Source organism: Aotus nancymaae, unplaced genomic scaffold, assembly GCF_030222135.1.
Source record: "Aotus nancymaae isolate 86718 unplaced genomic scaffold, 86718_ANA_hifiasm-v0.15.2.pri h1tg000028l, whole genome shotgun sequence".
Taxonomy (NCBI): Eukaryota; Metazoa; Chordata; class Mammalia; order Primates; family Aotidae; genus Aotus; species Aotus nancymaae.
Genome location: NW_026988441.1, coordinates 32,101,254 through 32,119,460, shown reverse-complemented (window position 1 = coordinate 32,119,460; position 18,207 = coordinate 32,101,254). Strand labels below are relative to the sequence as shown.

The 18,207-nt window shown below is 58.2% G+C and overlaps 1 protein-coding gene across 3 annotated transcripts in view; it reads left to right on the top strand.

Annotated features, from left to right (window-relative positions):
* Positions 1-3,306: 3,306 nt before the first annotated feature.
* Positions 3,307-18,207, top strand: part of NFIX (nuclear factor I X) — a 103,505-nt gene continuing 88,604 nt past the window's right edge. For all 3 annotated transcript variants that reach the window (XM_064381778.1, XM_021676709.2, XM_021676705.2), the window contains exon 1: positions 3,307-3,693. In XM_064381778.1, coding sequence (XP_064237848.1) covers positions 3,667-3,693 — 27 coding nt within the window. In that variant the 5' untranslated portion in view covers positions 3,307-3,666. The remainder of the gene's footprint in view (positions 3,694-18,207) is intronic.

Sequence of the window (18,207 nt, the reverse complement as noted above, 5' to 3'; positions counted from 1 at the left end):
CTCCCAAAATGCTGGGATTACAGGCATAAGCCACCGCATCCAGCCTACACTGACACTTTCTAATAACCCTCGGGATTGACACCCATGGTCACCCAGGCACCCTGTCACTGACACTTTCCATCAGACCCAGACCCTCATCACCTGACCTCTATACCTGACACTCACTGGGATGTCAGCCCCGAGGGTATGGTGTTTGTTTTCTTTTTCTTTCTTTTTTTTTGAGATGGAGTCTCGCTCTGTCGCCCAGTCTGGAGTGCAGTGGTTCAATCTCAGCTCACCGCAGCCTCCACCTCCTGGGTTCAAGCAAATCTGTCTCAGCCTCTCGATTAGCTGGGATTACAGGCACCTGTTACCATGCTTGGTTAATTTTTGTATTTTTAGTAGAGATGGGGTTTCACCATGTTGGTCACGCTGGTCTTGAACTCCCGACCTCAGGTGATCCGCCTGCCTTAGCCTCTCAAGGTGCTGGGATTACAGGTGTGAGCCACTGCACCCAGCCAGACTCTTGCATGTATTCTGACCTGCATTTCTTCCGTGTCCCTGGAAGACACCAGACCCATCTAGACACCACAGACACACTGCCTATCACACAGCCTAATACAGTATTGTGACCAGGAGCATATAGTTTCTGGGACATTTACACACATATACTCACATGCACATACACACTGTTGTGTCTGCTTGCAAGAGCCCAGTGGGCACAGCCAAGCCTGTGTGCGTGCACATCCCGCCCGGGCACTGACACCCCCTTTAACAGACAATGCATAGCTGAGAATTGCCACAGCTTTTTGGCCCAGGAGAGCAAGAAGGTGCTGGTTGCACCTGGCAGCAGGCGGGTGTTTTGTCTCAGCAGGAGCTGCCTGGGGGCTGTCAGCACCACCTCCCCACCCACCCTGGGGGTTACCCGAGGGCTCCCCCTCCCCTTGCTCCAGGGTCCCCAGCACTACTTCTCCCCACAAGTCCTTCATGTTCCGAAAATGAGGAGTCAGGGGCCTGAAGAGGGGCTGGAACCTCACCCAAGTGTGTGTGTACACGTACGGAGGCCCTCATGCCCAGTTCTGTCCCTGACAGCTGAGCTGTGGGTCTTCTGCTATATTCGCCTCAGTGAGTGATCAGGGCCACATTACAAGTGTGTGTGGGGGTATGTGAGGGATGTGGGTGTGTGTGTGAACCCTGTGTGCATGGCGGGATTATTCTCCGAGGGGGATTGTCAGCTGCCTGGGCATCAGGACAGTTGGTCAGTATGTCCAAGGCCTGTGGGTATATCTGAACAACCCAGTGTGGTGTGTGTGTGTGTCTATGTGTTGTGTTTTTTTGAGACGGAGTCTTGCTCTGTCACCTAGGCTGGAGTGCAGTGGCATGATCTCGGCTCACTGCAACCTCTGCCTCCTGGGTTCAAGCGATCTCCTGCCTCGGCCTCCCGAGTAGCTGGAATTAGAGATAGAGTCTTGCTCTGTCACCAGGCTGGAGTGCAGTGGCGCAATCTCGGCTCACTGCAACCTCTGTCTCCTGGGTTCAAGTGATTCCCCTGCCTCAGCCGCCCGAGTAGCTGGGACTACAGCATGCGCCACCACGCCCAGCTAGTTTTTTGTATTTTAGTAAGAGATGTGGTTTCACCTTGTTAGACAGGATGGTCTCGATTTCCTGACTCATGATCCACCCTCCTCGGCCTCCCAAAGTTCTGGGATTACAGGCTTGAGCCACCATGCCCCGCCTAATTTTTGTATTTTTAGTAGAGATGAGGTTTCACTATGTTGGCCAGGCTGGTCTTGAACTCCTGACTTTCTGATCTACCCACTTCGGCCTCCCAAAGTGCTGGAATTACAGGTGTGAGACACCGTGTCCGGACTTTTTAAATTTTCTTTTTTTTTTTTTTTTGAGATGGAGTCTCACACTGTTGCTGGGGCTGGAGTGCAGTGGCTTGATCTCGGCTCACTGTATTTCCGCCTTCCGGGTTCAAGTGGTTCTCCTGCCTCAGCCTCCTGAGTAGTTGGGATTACAGGTGCCTGCTACCATGCCCAGCTAATTTTTTGTATTTTTAGTAGAGACAAGGTTTTACTATGTTGGCCAGGCTGATCTTGAACTCCTGACCTTGTGATCCGCCCACTTTGGCCTCCCAAAGTGCTGGGATTACAGACATGAGCCATGGTGCCTGGCCTGTGTGTTGTGTTGTGACAGCCAATGTTGCTTTGTATCTGTGACACTTTGTATCTCTTTGTATCAGGGTCCTTTGCCTTCACTTCCAGGTGTTTGGTGTATATTTATGTGACATTATGTATTTTCCCTTCATTAGAGTCATTATTTATTTAGGGTTTTTTTTTTTTTTTTTTTTTTGAGACAGGGTCTTGCTCTGTCACTCAGGCTGGAGTGCAGTGGCATGATCACGACTCGCTGTAGCCTTGACCTTCCCAGGCTCAAGGGATCCTCCCACTTCAGCCTCCTAAGTAGCTGGGACCACCGGCATCCAGTACCACACACAGCTAATTTTTGTATTTTTGGTAGTGAGGTGGTTTCGTCATGTTGCCCAGGCTGGTCTTGAACTCCTGAGCTCAAGAGATCCACCGGCCTCGGCCTCCCAATCATCAGTGTCATTCTGTACATCCGGGTGTATTGCCACAACTGCCAATGTGTTCTGGCACGGTGATGTGTGTTGTGTGTGTGTGTGCGTGTAGGAATTGTGTGTCTGGAAGGTGTCAGCATGTGGCTGTGTGATCCTGCAAGTGTCTGTGTTCTGCAGGAACATGCGTCAGTGTGTGTGCATCAGTGTGCCTCTCTATGTGTCATGCACCGGTGTGTCTTCGTATATATCAGTGTGTGACTATGTGACGCCTGTGTTGGTGTATGTCTACACGCGGTTCCTTGTTGTGTGCCTGGGTACCATGGTGGCACAGTGCATGTCAATGAGTGAGTCGTGGGTGTTTTCCCAGACTGGGGTGTGTGTTAGTGCCTGTGTGTAGGGGTTGTGTGTCCGTGCCTTGTGTGCATTGGTGTCCGAGTGTGCTTTGTTGTTCGAACGCGGAACGTGTGGCCAGGCGTTCTGGACGTGACATGTGTGGCGGGGTCCGAGTCCCGCTGCGTGTCAGCGTGTGTCTGCGCTGGAACGCGGGCCAGCACGTGTCGGGGCGGCCGCGTCGGTGTGCGCCCCCGCGCGCGCGTGTGCGTGTGTTCTCGTGTGTGTGCATGTGTGTGCGTGTGTGTGTGCGCCGGCCGCCGCTCCCCCGCCCTGCCCGCCCCTCCCCGCGCCCCTCCTCCCGCCCGCGCCGCCCGCCCGCTCCCTCTCCCCGGAGTGCGCCGCTTCCAAACTTTGTCTAAACTTTCACTTTCACAGCGCGGCGGCTGCGGCGGCGGCGGCGGGCGAGGGTGACCGGCCGAGCGGCGGCGGCATGGAGTAGACGCGCGGCGGCAGCGGCGGCGGCGGCGGACGCGAGAGGCAGCGGCGAGCGCGGCGGCGGCGGCGGCAGCGGCGGCCCCGGAGCCGGCGGGGCCGAGCCTGCGAGCGGCGAGCGCGGAGCGGCGCCGGGCCGAGCGCGGGGCCGCGGGCCGGGCGGGCGCAGCGCGGCGGAGGCCGGAGGAGCCGAGCCGGAGCCCGAGCCCGAGCGCGGCCGCCGCCTGCCGGGCCTCCCCTCGCCGCGGCCGGCCGCCGCGCTCCCGCCCGGGCGCCCAGCTATGTACTCCCCGTACTGCCTCACCCAGGTACCGGCCGCCGCCCCCGCGCGACCGGGGGAGGGGAGCGGGCGCGGGAGGCCGGCCGGCGGCGCGGGCGGGCGGAGGGGGCGCGCGGCGGCCGGGGAGGGGGGGGCCGAGAGCCCGCGGGCAGCCGAGGGGTGCAGGCTGTGCCGCGGGGAGCCTGGGCACGCGTGCGGGCGTCGCCGTGCGCGTGCGACCCTGGCCACCAGGCGGACTCCTCTTGGGGGCTCCGGGGGTGGCCAGCTGCGTCGTGGCGCTGCCCCTGGAGCGCAGGCGGGAGTGCGTGTGCGTGCGTGTGTGTGTGTGTGTGTGCACTGGACTGGAGTGTGAGGGGCAGCGGGACTCCGGCCGACCTGTGGGCTACTGTAGCGCTCACCCAGCAGCGTGACTGCTGGCAGTGTTTTCGGGGGTGACAGAGTGGCAAGAAGGTGGTCCCGAGGGCGCAGAGGGGACACTGGGTCCCGCGGCGCTTCCGGGGCTGGCGCAGCGGTTCCCGAGGGTGGCAGTGACCGGCGTGCGTGGCGGCGGCCCTTGCGTGCGGTTGGGGTGCCTGGGGCGGGCCGAGCGGCCCGGGCGTCTCCCCAAAGTCTTTGTTCAGGCCTCACATGGGAGCGGGGCTAAGAAAATGGCGGGGCTCCCAAATTTCGGAGGGGCAGGGGAGGGGAGAGAGGGGCGGGCGCGCTGCCAGCAGTGGCCGCGCCTCTCCGACCCTGGACGTTGCAGCCTCAGCACCCCCCACCCCCAAACTTTCCTCGGCTCAAACTTTTTGGCCCCAGCGACCCGGGCTGCTGCGGAATGGACTCGGCAGGCCTGGGGAATCCCGTCCTGTTGCCTGGAGGCGGGAGGGGCGGGAGGCAGCCGCGGACACAGCGGACCGTGCTACGGCCACACCGTCGGGTCAGCCTCGGGCACAACAGCGCCGACCTTGGCGCGTTGCTAGAGCCCGTCCCGCCTCCAGCGAAGTTCCCTGCGCGGCATACGGCGGCGGCAAAAGCTGCGAGGATGCCTGTCGGGCCACCCCACTGTCCCCGGGCTGTGGACTGAGGCTCTAAAAGGGCACAGGAGCTGCCCAGTATCCCACAGTGGCCCTGACAGCATTGCCTGCAGGGCCAGGCCACAGCTGGTAACAGTGTCCGCAGAGGGGACATCTGGGGGCTGCTTAGCCCGGCGTGCCAGCCAGGCCTGCATGTGGGGGTTCTCTAGTTCAGGTCCTAATTGTCGCCTCTGCCCAGCCTGATCCCTGTCAGCCATGTGCCAAGTGTGTCCACAGCTTACAGTGGCAGTCCACATGGGTATGGTTGGTACTTCATCTGGGTCCTGCCGGGAACATGCAGTGGTGTCAAGGGGCAAGGGGTCTGTCACGGTGTGTGTCAGCTGTGTCCACACCATGCTCCTGTATGCACAGGTGCAAGTGTATGCGTGTGTGAATCAATCTAGAGGCTGTGTGTGGCCCTGTGGGCTGGCCATGGGCAGGCCTGCGTGGCATGGCCGAGTGTACGGCCCAGGGAGTGGGTTTTCCTGTAGAAAGTGGGCCCAAGTACATGTGGGTGAGGGCGCACGGGCATGCATACATATCGCAGTGTGCACGCAGGTGCCACCAAGCATGCTGAGCACTGTGGGGAACCCCACATCTGCACCCCCAGTTCCACAGCCACGCCATGTTGGACGCCCCTCACGACAACTGCCTACCCAACGGTGTCTGAGCCGTGGCTGTCTTTGGTGCTATGCTTGGCTGGGCTGTGTGGCCGACATTTGGGGCCTAGCAGGACCAAGACCCCACGCTCGAGCAGCCCCTTGCCCACCAGGCTGCCAGCCTGGCTCCCATGCCAAGCACGCCAGACATCTGAGCCTGCTCCCCCGTGGCTTGGGTGAGACACCCGCCCCTCAGATTTCACAGCACGCTGGGAGAGAAAATGCCCGCAGATAACGCCAGTGACACGGCTAGGAAGGGGCTGGGGCGGCCACTAGACCCACGGCGATGGCCGGTGCCTGGCTCTGTGTGACTGTAGGCCCAGGTTACAGCAGCTCCAGTGTGCCAGGATGGCTGGAGAGGGGAGTGGGCACAGTGTCGCCAGGCTGCCAGCCCTGCATGGTGGGCAGGGAAACCCTTCAGCTCTGGGCGGGTGGCTGCTGCCGGCTGGTCAGTGGAGTCTGGCCTGCCCCTCCCTGACAACCGCATCTCTTGTTTTCACAAATCTTTCTGCTTCCATAGTTTGCCCTGCTGGTCTCTGTTTTTCTGACAACCTCTTTCGTTTGCTGTCTTTTTCTCGGTCTGTTTTTCTCGGTCTCTGGCATACTCTGCCCTTTTCCATCTCTCTTTCTCCATCTCTGTCCTTTTGTATATCTCTGACTGTCTGTGTCTCTGTCTCTGACTCCAGTTTTGGCCCCATCTCTGCTCCCCGCTCCATTGGCGTCTCGGACTCTCTCTGTCTCTCTGGCCTGCCTCTCTCTTTCCCATTCCCTCTCTCTCTCCCTTTTCTTTTTTTCAAACCAGAATTGGCTTCGATTTTAAAGTCAATAAATGATTGAGCAGGAATGAGCTTGGAGCAGCGGGGCCCTGGCGGGGAAAGGTGCTGTGGGCGAGGGGGAAGGGCGGGGGAAAATCTCCTTCTAGAAAAAGCATAGAAATCCAGGGCGGCCGGGCGGGGCAGTTGCTGGAGTTGCTGGAGTCCATCGCAGCCACAGGCCTGAGTCTCAGGCGGAGGGAGGAGTGGGGATAGTGAATGGATGGACCCCCCTCCCCACCCTGACCCCACCAAGAAATAGAGACACAACCAGGCTGTGGACTCACGTACACCACCATCACCGCCAAGATGGGGACATAAGCGTCCTGTTCACACCGATGTCCAGACACACGGCCGCCGACAAACCTACAGGCCTACAGATGCAGGAAACTGGGGACTTGTGTCCACACTGTCACACACACAAACATTAACACACATGCACCCCTTGAAACGGGACATGTGTATCGGCATAGGCTTAGAGACACAGCAGTGCCTCTTTAACGCGTGTATGAACACAGGAGACCGTGGATTTGTGTTCACAACCACCCCCAGTGCACACATAAATACAAACCCCTCAAGACGACACAGCGATATAGGCACATGGAGACCGTGACACCTCCCAGACTCATGAAGCCCTCAGCACACGCTTGGATATAGGCAGATGCAAATGTGTGTTCATCCTCACACAAGCTTGCATGGACCCTAGGACGGACAGATGGATGGATGGATTCACATCTTCACACAGAGACACAATGCAGTTGGCTCACCCAGGTGTGTACACAAATACCTTTTCAAAGGTATTTCACACACACACGGAGACAGGCACCAATGCGTGCTTACCCCTCCTTGCCACAGGGATACACACGCAAACATGCCGACGTTTGCTGACACACACAAAGACATACATGGGCGCACACACGGATACACCCGCTGTGAGACACGCAGCGACCTCCGCCCATATTCCTAGCCACACAAGCAGTGAATGTTCCTGTATTTTTGTGTCTGAATAGCTCCCCACACACTCTTTCCGTGGGAGGGGGATGGCTGGGGCCTCCCTGATGCCCCCTTCCCCCAGCTTTCTCTCTGGGTCACTCTGGCCACCGCTTTGTCCCTGTGAAGCTATCGCTCTCTGTCCCGGCTCCAGCCTGGTGCCCTGTTTCCATGGCACTTGGCATTTTCTCTCCGGCCCTGGCCCTGCCGATTCATGCCCACTGCTGGGGTGGGAGGTGTGCCCAGGTGTGGGCTGGGATGGGGTAGCTCATGAGATAAGCGGGGGCGTCCTGAGATGTTTGGATGTTGGGCTGAGCTCGGCGCAGAGGACTCTGCAGGGAATGGGGTGCTCCAGTCTCCCTAGGGCCCGGAATGTCTTGTGTAGCCTCAAGACCTTCCAGACGGAGGCTGCGGGAGCAGAGGTCAAGGGCTAGGTTTTGTGGTCAGACAGCAACCGCTTCAAGCTCCAGCTCCGCATCTTCTAATCTTGCGACCTAAAGCACAGGATTCTCCTGGCCTGTAAAATAGGCAAAACCAGTGTCTATCTCCTGGGCTGTGCTTAGGCTCAGCGTGGTGCCTGGCACATAGTGTGTGCTCCAGAAATGGGAATTGCTGCCAATTGTTGGTTGTAACCTCCTGGACCCTCCCAGCTGAGAGGGATGCCTCTGAGGGGTAGAAGACAGGGTTGAGCACCTCCCAACCATACATATCCAAGTGGACGGCCTGGAGGAGGAGGAGGCACGAGGAGAGTTTTGAAGGATGGGTGCTTGCTCATGGCCCAGCTCTTTTACCTTTGGATGGGGGCCTATAGGCTAAGCAGAGGGTGGCAGGGCTTCAAGATAGGGAAGAGATGGTGGGGGAGGGTGGGGGGCAGGAGGGGAGAACTGAGACCTGTTCTGTTCCATGAGGACCAGATGCCCTCATTGGGAGACCCGAGTCCTGGTATAAGAGTATGTGTGTGGGCCGGGCGCAGTGGCTCACGCCTGTAATCCCAGCACTTTGGGAGGCTGAGGCAGGTGGATCACGAGGTCAGGAGTTCGAGAGCAGCCTGACTAACGTGGTGAAACCCTGTCTCTACTAAAAATACGAAAATTAGCCGGGCGTGGTGGTGCGAGTCTTTAATCCCAGCTACACAGAGGCTGAGGCCGGAGAATCGCTTGAATCCTGGAGGCGGAGGTTGCCATGAGCCGAGAGAGCACCACTGCACTCCAGCCTGGGCGGCAGAGCGAGACTCTGTCTCAAAAAAAAAAGTATGTGTTCATCCAAATATACATGAGACAAAGAGACCTGGTGCGTCTAGATGATGACTTCAGGGCCGGCCCCAAAGTTCCAGAACTATTTCTGCATCTGCACCTGGGTGTTATAACCTGGACCCGCCGTGAAGACAGGACAAGTGTGTGGGACCCTATGTGGGCACTTGGCTGGATCAGGGTGCATTGTGGGTGGGAGCAATGCTGGGCATTTGGCCGTGGCGCCGTGGCTGTGGGCAAAATGCCCACGTGGTCCACCGACCTCCCCATCTAACCCACGGGGAGGGCCGGCACAGGGAGGGCTGGCCTCCCCATCTAACCCACAGGGAGCCTGGCCTTTTTCATCTGCTCAGGTATTGTTTCCCCCACCCCCGTGAAGCTGGAATCTGGGGACTTGCTGGACCAAGAGAGATAGGGGAGGCTGGGCACTTTCTCCAACACAGTGCTGAGGATGGGCATTTTGTCTCCTCCCTCCCAGCTGGGGTAGGGGAAAGGAGGGGGATGTCTTCATCTTCCTGCCCCCAAAGCCCTATATGTGAGGGCGAGTGGGCCAGGGGGACAGCTGTGTGCAACTATCTGGGTTCTCCCAGATCAGCGTGCCCGTTAATCGGCATATCAGGCCTCAGAGCCACCATTTTCCCTCGGATGTCTGTGTCTGCCCCGGTCCCTCCTCATGCGTCTCCAGATCTCCAAGTGTCCATCACTGGGTGCTACATGCACGTGACTCCACGGATCATCGCACACCCTGTCTCTTGTGTATTTGGTGGCGGGGGTCGGGGAGCGTGCCACCGTGCATGTTGGCATGCCGGATGTCATTTTGGTGTCTCGGTGGCGACGTGCACGTCAATGGGTATCAGTGTGCCGGTCGCCATCTTTATATCTGTGCTTTGTATCTGGGGTGACAGTGTCCCGGCGACATGCGTCACATCTACAGTAGTGTTTTTCTGGGTGTCTGTGCGTCACGGCAAAGAGTGTATCCGTGTATCTCACACATGTGTTGGCCTGTCCGTGTCAACCTGTGTTCACATACGTGTCAATGCACATGTCTCCGGTGTCACCACCCTCAGATCACTGTGCCTCCTGAGCTTGTCCCGTGATGATCACTGTGGGTCTCACCCCACGGGCCCCTCTCCCAAGCATTCCCTTGGCCTCTGAGCACCATGTGAGATGCCTGATATGGCTGGCTGGGCGAGTGGCTGGGAGTGGGCTGGCAGCTCAGTCCCTTCCCATGAGGTCTCGAGGCCACGGTGGCCTTGCTGGGGGCCCCGCCCGTGCCCCTGGCCTGGCGTGGACAGAAGCCTGTTGTGCGGTGGTGAGGTGCGGGTGTGTGTTCGGGCCGCCCACAGGCCTCCCTCTGTCTGCCCAGCGCACATTGATCTTGGCTTCTGCCTGTGTCCGTTCTAGCCTGGCCAGCTGGGTGTCCGGCTGTCTCCGTGGGCCTGAGCCCACCATCCCTGCTGCCCCCACAGCCAGGCGGGTCATGGGTTCCACACCCCTGGGCCACCTGCCATCCCTCCGAGGCTCTGAGGGTGCGGATTTGGAAACTGAGGTCCCCCCTTCTTTCCCCCTTTCTCTCTCTCTCTTTCCTCCCTCTTTCCTCCCCTCCTCCCCTCCTCCCGCTCCCTCTCTCCCTCTCTCTCTCCTCCTGCCAAACGCGTCTTGGCTCCGTCTGAATATCTCTCCTCCTCGATTTTTGGCTCCAGCTCTGGGCGCGTTCACTAAAGGAAGAAGGGCTAGCTCCCCAACCCCCCCTTCCTCACCGCCTCCCCCCTCCTGAGGAGCCCCTCTGAGGGCGGGAGTGGCCTCGTGCAGGGGCCTGGGCCCCCTGAGTGGGCTTGGCCAGGGGGGCACAGGCCTGGCGGGTGAGGGAGCAGGGTGGACAGGGCCTGGCAGCCAGAGGGAGGCAACGGGCAGGGTGACTGAGCTGCCTGGTGGGGCGGGTGGGCAGGGAGGGGTCGGGGGCATGGAGCTGGGGTGTCTGGCTTCTGGTGGGGCTGGCAGGCCTCTGTGAGGCGCAGCTGTGCCCAGAACTCCAAGTTGCGTTTGCCACCACTACCGATGTGGCTGCGCCAGCCAGGGAGGGGAGGCGGGTAGCGGGCACTGCGGCGCTCTGCAGCCAATCGGAAGCCGGGGTTGCACTGGGGAGCTCTCCCCCCACTGGGCCCCACCCTGAGGGGAACCGGGGGTGGTGGCCAGCAGTGGGCAGGGGGCAGTGCCCACCACCATCACTGAGGACCCTGCCCCCTCAGCTGAAGCTCGGTGCCAACCTTCCTGGCACAGATTGGGCAAAAGCGGGGATTTGTCTGTCCCCACCTGAATCTGTGTGAGCCAGGCTGGAGGAAGGGACGGTGTGGAGGTACACCCGACCCCCCTGGGCCTTTTAGTCCACGGCAGGCAGGAGCTAGGGATGGGGGCCAAATTATCCAGGTGGTTCCGTCCAAATATCAGCTTCGGTCAAATCATCTCGGGGAGTGGGGGAGTTTATTCCGGGTCCATCTCAAAGTCATACACTCTCACTGGCACATTCGGGCACAAAGAATCACACTGCCACACACTGGCATGCTGTACCTCCCTGAATCAGACAGACACAGGCGTCCCCATACAAAGAAGCTTCCCCTCACTGATAGACACCTACAGGCACCTGGCCACACCCGAACACATCGATGCGGCATTACATGCGCAGGGACGTGCACGTGGGTGCAGACACACGGGACACGCGCAGTCACACGATCACATGTGCTGTGAAGCACACAGCACAGACACAGGCTTTGCCACTGTCAAATGTTCACAAACGCTCAGACCCACAGGCACAGCTAGAAACACACAGCACATGCACTCAGTCATAATGTCAGGCGCCCGAAAGACACACACGGGAACAAATACACCCGCACACACCACGAAACACACAGGCACATGCACATGCATAACACGCTGTCAGACACACAGACACCCCACACACTCCCTAACCCAGTGTCACCAGGAGTGATTTTGCCAATTGGGAAATGTCTGGAAACATTGTTATTTTTTTAGAGACAGACTCTCTCTTGTAGCCCAGGCTGGAGCATAGTGGTGCGATCTCGGTTCACTGCAGCTCTTGACCTCCCGAGCTTAAGAGATCTACCCATTTCAGCCTCCTGAGTAGCAGGGATGACAGGTACTTGCCACCATGCCTGGCTAATTTTTAATTTTTTTGTAGAGACAGAGTCTCATTATGTTGCCCAGGCTGGTCTTGAACTCCCGGGCTCAAGCAATTCTCACGCTTCACCCTCCCAAGTAGCTGGGACTACAGGCGAGCACCACCATACCCAGCTAATTTTTTTATTTTTAGTAAAGATGAAGTCTGGCTATGTTTCCCAGGCTGGTTTTGAACTCCTGGGCTCAGGTGATCCTCTGGCCTCAGCCTCTCAAGGTGCCGGGATTACAGCCACGAGCCACCGTGTCCGGCCTGGAATTATTTTTGGTGTCACCCTTGTGGAGGGTGTGCTATTGGCATTTACTGAGTGGAGACCCGGGACACTGCTCGGTCCCCTACAATGCATCCCCCACAAACCCCACCGATCATAAAGAATGATCCGGCCCCAAATGTCAGTAGTGCCAAGGTTGGAAACCTTGCCATGCATCCCCAGACACACAATAACACACACAGGCACAGCTTACCCTTGACACCCATTACACATGCACCACCATACACAGTCACACCCAAACAAGAAGCCAGCTGACACAGTGTCACACATACACACTCTCCCTCACCAGGACCCGGGCATTGTCACGTATATACCCCTTCCCCTGCCAAACCCCGGCACAGTTGGCGTGGCATGTATACAGTCCGGTGTTACTCCAGCACACGGGGACAAGAGTCACCCCCCCACACGCATTCGCACCTGGGCCACACCTGGCAGTGGTTGTAAATGGCACCTGAGAGATGAGACTTGCCCTGAGTGGCACCTCCCCTCTGCTTGTCAGCCACAACCAGCTGTCTTTGCGCAGCAGCTACGGCCACCCTGACTTCTCCGGATAGAATTGAAAGCCCCGAATCCCTGCCATGGTTTGTAGAAGGCTGGGGCGAGACCAAGCCTGGACAGCCACATGCCCACCCCCGCCCAGGACACCCAGAGTCTTCTAGACTCAGTGGCTGAGGACTCCACCCTCACCTCCTTGCTCCTGGCAGCCACCAAGAGAAGGGATGGGGGCAAAGCTAAGCTCTCTTTTTTTTTCTTTTCTGAGACGGAGTTTCGATCTTGTTGCCCAGGCTGGAGTGCAATGGTGCGATCTTGGCTCACCACAACCTCCACCTCCCAGGTTCAAGCAATTCTCCTGCCTCAGACTCCCGAGTAGCTGGCATTACAGGCATGTACCACCATACCCAGCTAATTTTGTCTTTTTGGTAGAGACGGGGTTTGTCCGTGTTGGTCAGGCTGATCTTGAACTCCTGACCTCAGGAGATCTGTCTGCCTCAGCCTCTGGTGCTGAGATTACAGGCATGACCCACCGTGCCTGGCCCCTTTTTTTTTTTTTTTTTTTTTTTTTAGAGACAGGGTCTCATTCTGTCATCCAGGCTGGAGTGCAGTGGTGCAATCTTGGCTCACTGCAGCCTCCGCTTCCTGGGTTTAAGCAATTCTTTTGCCTCAGCCTCCCGAGTAGCTAGAATTACAGACGTGCACTACCACGCCTGGCTAATTTTTGTATTTTTAGTAGAGATGGGGTTTCTCCATGTTGGTCAGGCTGGTCTCAAACTCCTGGCCTCAAGTGATCCGCCCTTGTTGGCCTCCCAAAGTGCTGAGATTACAAGCGTGAGCCACTGAGCCCAGCCAATAAAGCTAAGTTCTGAGACTCCTGTCCTTCGTGGGGCTGTCTCAGTAATCCTTTGGCCTTTGACTCCCCAGTTCTGACCCCAGAGAAAGACAGAAGAGACAGCGAGCAGTTGGCAGAATGATAGAAGAAAATAGGATAATAGCAAAATAAAGTTTGTCCTAAAAATCATAGCAACAGCTAATGTGAACTGTGTGCTTGCTGCGTTGCGCCCTTGCTAAGTGCCTTCCTAGCTTGTCTTCTCGAATTCTGCATTCAGCAGGTACTGTCATTAGGAGCGTGGGGCCTGCAGAGCCAGATTCCTGTGTTTGACTTCCGGCTCTGCCACTCACTAGCTGTGTGACTTCAGGCAAGGTGCTTAACCTCTCTGGGTCTCAATTTCTGTATCTAGGAAGCAGGGTTGTGGTAAGGATCTGAGAAATTGGTTCACAGCACATGCTTTAAAACTGTGCTTCATGTGAAATAACTGCTCTGATTTTATGATGAAAAACCGAGACTCAGAGTAGAGATATCCAGTGCTAGGGTCAAGAGTGGGGATCTCCTTCTCCAAGATCGTCACCACCCTAAATCCTGCCGATGGGACAGAATTACAGCTTGTTTTCTGGCCTTTCCCAAATTTCAGAATGGGCCTGCACGCCCTCACATCCCCATTTGAAGTATGCCCCGGTGGTTGGCCCTTGAACCTTCCTTACCACTCTGACTTTCAGATCTTCTTCCAACCAGAGCTCAGAATAAAGGTGGATGGTGGTCTTACCCCCTTTGCACTCCTGCTGGCCAGGCTGGCCCGCACCCCCGAAGGGCCAAACGTCCTTTCCCACATGTTGCCGGGCACCTAGCCGGAGCCCACATGCTGGGGGTGCAGCCGGGGGCCTGTGCATTCCTTCCACAAATATTTACCAAGCACCTCCTGGGTGCCATGCTCTGTTTTAGGCCCTGGGGGTTCGTCAGGGAGCAAAATCTGCAACGATGCCAGCCCCGGTGGGAGGGTAGACCGTGAACCTGATAAGCAAGGGAGTGTCCAGTCCTTGAGACAGCGCTAGGTGCTGTGGGGAGAACAGAGCCGGCCGGGCCCTCGGGAGTGCTGGGCAGTTGTGGTTTTAGCAGAGATGGGCAGGGAGGCCTCGTGGTGAGGCGCTGATTTTGAACATTACCCTGCTACAGCTCAAGTACTGCCCCCCGGGGCCTTTTCTCTCTCCAAGCGGCAGACTGAAGGTCGGGGTGGGTGGCTCAGCATGGCATGCCCACCATTTGCCCAGACCATGTTGCCTGTCTTTTCTTCAATCTGAGGTCATCTATTATCGATATTTGTGGAAACGCTGTACTGTGCCCGCCCAAGATCTGGGGACAAGATGGCCGAGGCCTTTCCTGTACAGAAACTGGGGCTTGATGGGCACTGGGTATTCGCAACCCTGCTGCTCTGAGCTGGGGGATGGGGCGGGGGCAGCTGGTGGCCCAGAGTGGCACTTCCACCTGGGCCCCTCAATTTAGCTCCCCCGGGGCGGGCCGGGTTTATTTTTACCCCAGCCTGTCACCCTGGCAGTACCAGGCTGCGCCATCTTTGCAGGGTCTTGGGGATCTTCCCTCCTCTTGGGGGTATCTGGCTTTGCCTATTGGGTCCCTCAACTCCCACCGGGGCCCCAGACTCTCTCCACCCGCAAAGCTTCGGGCTCTAGAGCTCTGGGCTGGGGCCCGGCGGGGTCGGCACTGCAGGCTGGCAACCACCGTGCCCAGCCTGGTGGCATTTGGTTTGGCGCCCTGCCTGCCTGCCACCCCCACCCCATGCCCGGGCAGAGCCGAGCGGCTGCTGCTGCCAGTCTCCATTTCGAAGCTTGAGGTGGGGGTGGGGAAGTGCTGGGCGCCTCCAGGCCCCTGCCTGTCCCGTGCCACCTGGGGATCATCCCCATGCCTGTTCCCTGGAAGGGCTGGGCTGCCTCTTCCGCTGCCCCTTTGCAGCTAGGAGAGGATGCCCGCCTGGCTTCCATCTTCCCCGCTTGCTCCCTCCCTTTCTCCCTCTCTGCCTGCTCGCCTGTAATGGCTCACCATTTTTGGCATCTCTTCCCCCTCCCCCTCCCATAGGCGCCAACCTCACTTCCAAATCCGCCGCCATCGCTGGCTCTCGGGCCTTCTCTGCTGCCTGGGGCTGGGACCTGGAAATGGGGATTTGGGGGTGCGGGTTGGGCACGTGGACATCAGGGTGTTTCTGAGCGCTCGTGTGCATGTCTGGGGTTGGGACGCATGTTCTAGCCAGCTCGCTCCATCTACCCCTTCATTTAGCCTCAAGGTTGGCAGAGCAGGACTGCAGCAAAAGTGGGGACCCTCCCATTTCTGATTGCCCCGTACTTGGTGTTGGCATCTGGGCCACCAGAAGGCCAGGGTGGGCATCTCTTCCCAAGCCCAGGCCCTGGCATGGCAAGGGCAAGGCTTCATCTGTGGGGTGCCCCGACCTCTCTCCTTCCCTAATTTCTCCCCAAGGTTCCAAGATTCCTGTTTCCACTCCCCAGAGCAGGGATGAGGGAACCGAGCCTCGGGCACTTGTGCCCCCAGATGGGGCAAGGGACTTCGGAGGAACCGGTTTATTGCCCTCCCCCCCACCCCACACCCGCTGCCCGCGCCTCTCTCGGCACTAAACAAAGTTTGCTAAGTAACTTCAAATGTTATTTGAGGACGGCCTGGCCTCAACCCAAGGCGGCCCTGTGGAAACTTGTTTTTCGCTGCCGAGGCTGCAAGTATCAAAGACACACTTTCGGGGGGGGTGGGGTTGGGGTGCTCCAATGCTGCTCCCCCCTCTTTGGCAGGGGCTGGCCCTGAACGGACACACAGACACACACACAGACACACTGAGCAGACACACATAGGCCTTGCCTACTGAGAGACGCACATGGCACCCTGTGGCCTGTACACCAGGGACAGCTGCAGGACAGCCCTGGAGCATGACACACATAACACATGCAACAAACACACATGCTGACACACTAAGGAGGCAGGAGGGGTGACACGGCACTGCCCCCAGCCCACGGAGTCCTGGGATGCTTCCAGCTGGTGGGGTTTGGCCACGCTGGGAAAAACGCATGGCTCCAATTTTTGGGGTCCTGTATTCTCATGACTCCAGGGCTTGAGGGGGAGCTTGGATGAGGCCCCCAGCCTCAGTTTCCCCATCCAAAAAGGGATGCTATGGGCTTGGATGGTTATGAGCATACCAGATGCTTTTCAGCCAAGCCTGGGTGTTTTCATTCCCCTGGCAGGGTTGCATCCCTAGAGCTGAGTCCCTACAAGTGGGCTCTGAGCACAGGGCCTGGTACACAAGCAGTGCTCCAGTGTCGGCAGGCATTTCTGCCAGTCCTGGCCCCATAAACATGAGATGTTTTCACCCTGATTGGTGGCCCTGACCAGCAGCTCGGGTTCTTCGGGGTTCTCCTGGGAGGAGCCCACGCTGATGTTACCTGCTCGCTCCAATCTTCCATCTCTCTGATTTCCTCACTTTGTTCCTTTCTCCCCTAGCTTTTCTTGATCTTTCCCCAAAACCCTCGTCTTCCTTCTCCAGGTCTCCGCTGGCCCTGCCTAGGCCTGGAGCTCAGGGAAAACATGGGAAACAGGCACAGGGTATGCATCCCTCTCTGAAGCCAGCCAGGCCTGCGGCCCTCCACCCTCTGAACCCCCTGACAACCCTCCTGGGACCCCCCAAGCCCCAGCAAGAAGCTGGAAACTGGGCACTTGAGTTGACACAGTAGGCGAAGGAGAGGCTCTGTCACAGGGTCCTCTGAGACCTGTCACCTCCAAGGTTTACAAACAGGTGGAGCCCCACTGAATGCAATGGAAAAGCCAAGTGAGTTCCTCCTGCAGTTGCAGAGAGCCTCCTCACCCTCACTAGCCAGGTCCTTAGCGAGTTAGATTTGCGGGGGTCCCCCAATCCCAGTCCCACACACTGCCTCATCCCCACTCACAGTCAACGCCCGCAACACCCCGCCACCCGCAGTCTGTCGCGCAGTGACAGCCTGTCACAAGCACCGCCGCACACCGGCACAATCTGTCGTCCACGCACAGTCTCACACACAACCTGTCACACACACGCACACACACACACACAGCGGCACAGTCGCACACACAGCCAGCCTCACGCGATCACACCAAGCGTCACAGCTTGTCACAGCCATAGATTCCTCACAATAAAAATAACAGCTACCGACTCCAGAGCAATTATGCCTGGGCAGCGGGTGGGTGGGTGGGGGGAAGGCGGGCATATGTGACCTCCTGTGACCCTCCCAACACGAGGCAGGTATGAGTAATCTGTTTTACAGATGAGGAAACAGAGGCCGCAAGGTCAAGTGCCAAGGTCATGGGGCTAGAAGCTGGGTGGCAGGGATTACCCAGCCAGATTCCTAGGAGTGAGCAAGACTTAAACAGGTTCACTCCAGCTTTTCAACCCCCTTCTGGCCACCTGAGGCTCCACCTTCTGGCCTTCCCAAGGAAATTCCCTTCCTATTCCCTGGTTCTAAGAAGCCCAGAGCAAGAAACAGGAGGAAGAGGCCTCCTGGTTCCCTGCGTAAGGGTGTTCAAACCGTCTGTCCTTGGCTGGGAAAACTGGGCCATGCCCTCCCCATCAATGCTACTTGGCTCCAAGTGGGGTACTGGTGGGCAATGAAAAACTGCTGGGCAGTGCGGGGGCTATCAGACGGGCAGCCACAGTACAGTGGCACCAGGCTTGAGTGTGTGAGTGGCCATGTGGCGGCTGGAGGTAGTCCGCAGTGGTGACAGCCTGTGGTCCTTTGGGGGATTTGGTAGGTAGAATGGGGCCGGGGGTCTTCAAAGGCAGAGAAAAAAAGTCTCAGGACTTCAAACCAACAGCCTGGCCCTGTCCACACAGGTGGAGTGGCCATCTTGGGCCCAGGGGCCTCCAGGAGCCCCCTGGCCCAGGCAGACCCCAGCCTCTACCGCCCCTGGGGCCCTTGGGGGTCCAGGGTGCTTCCTCC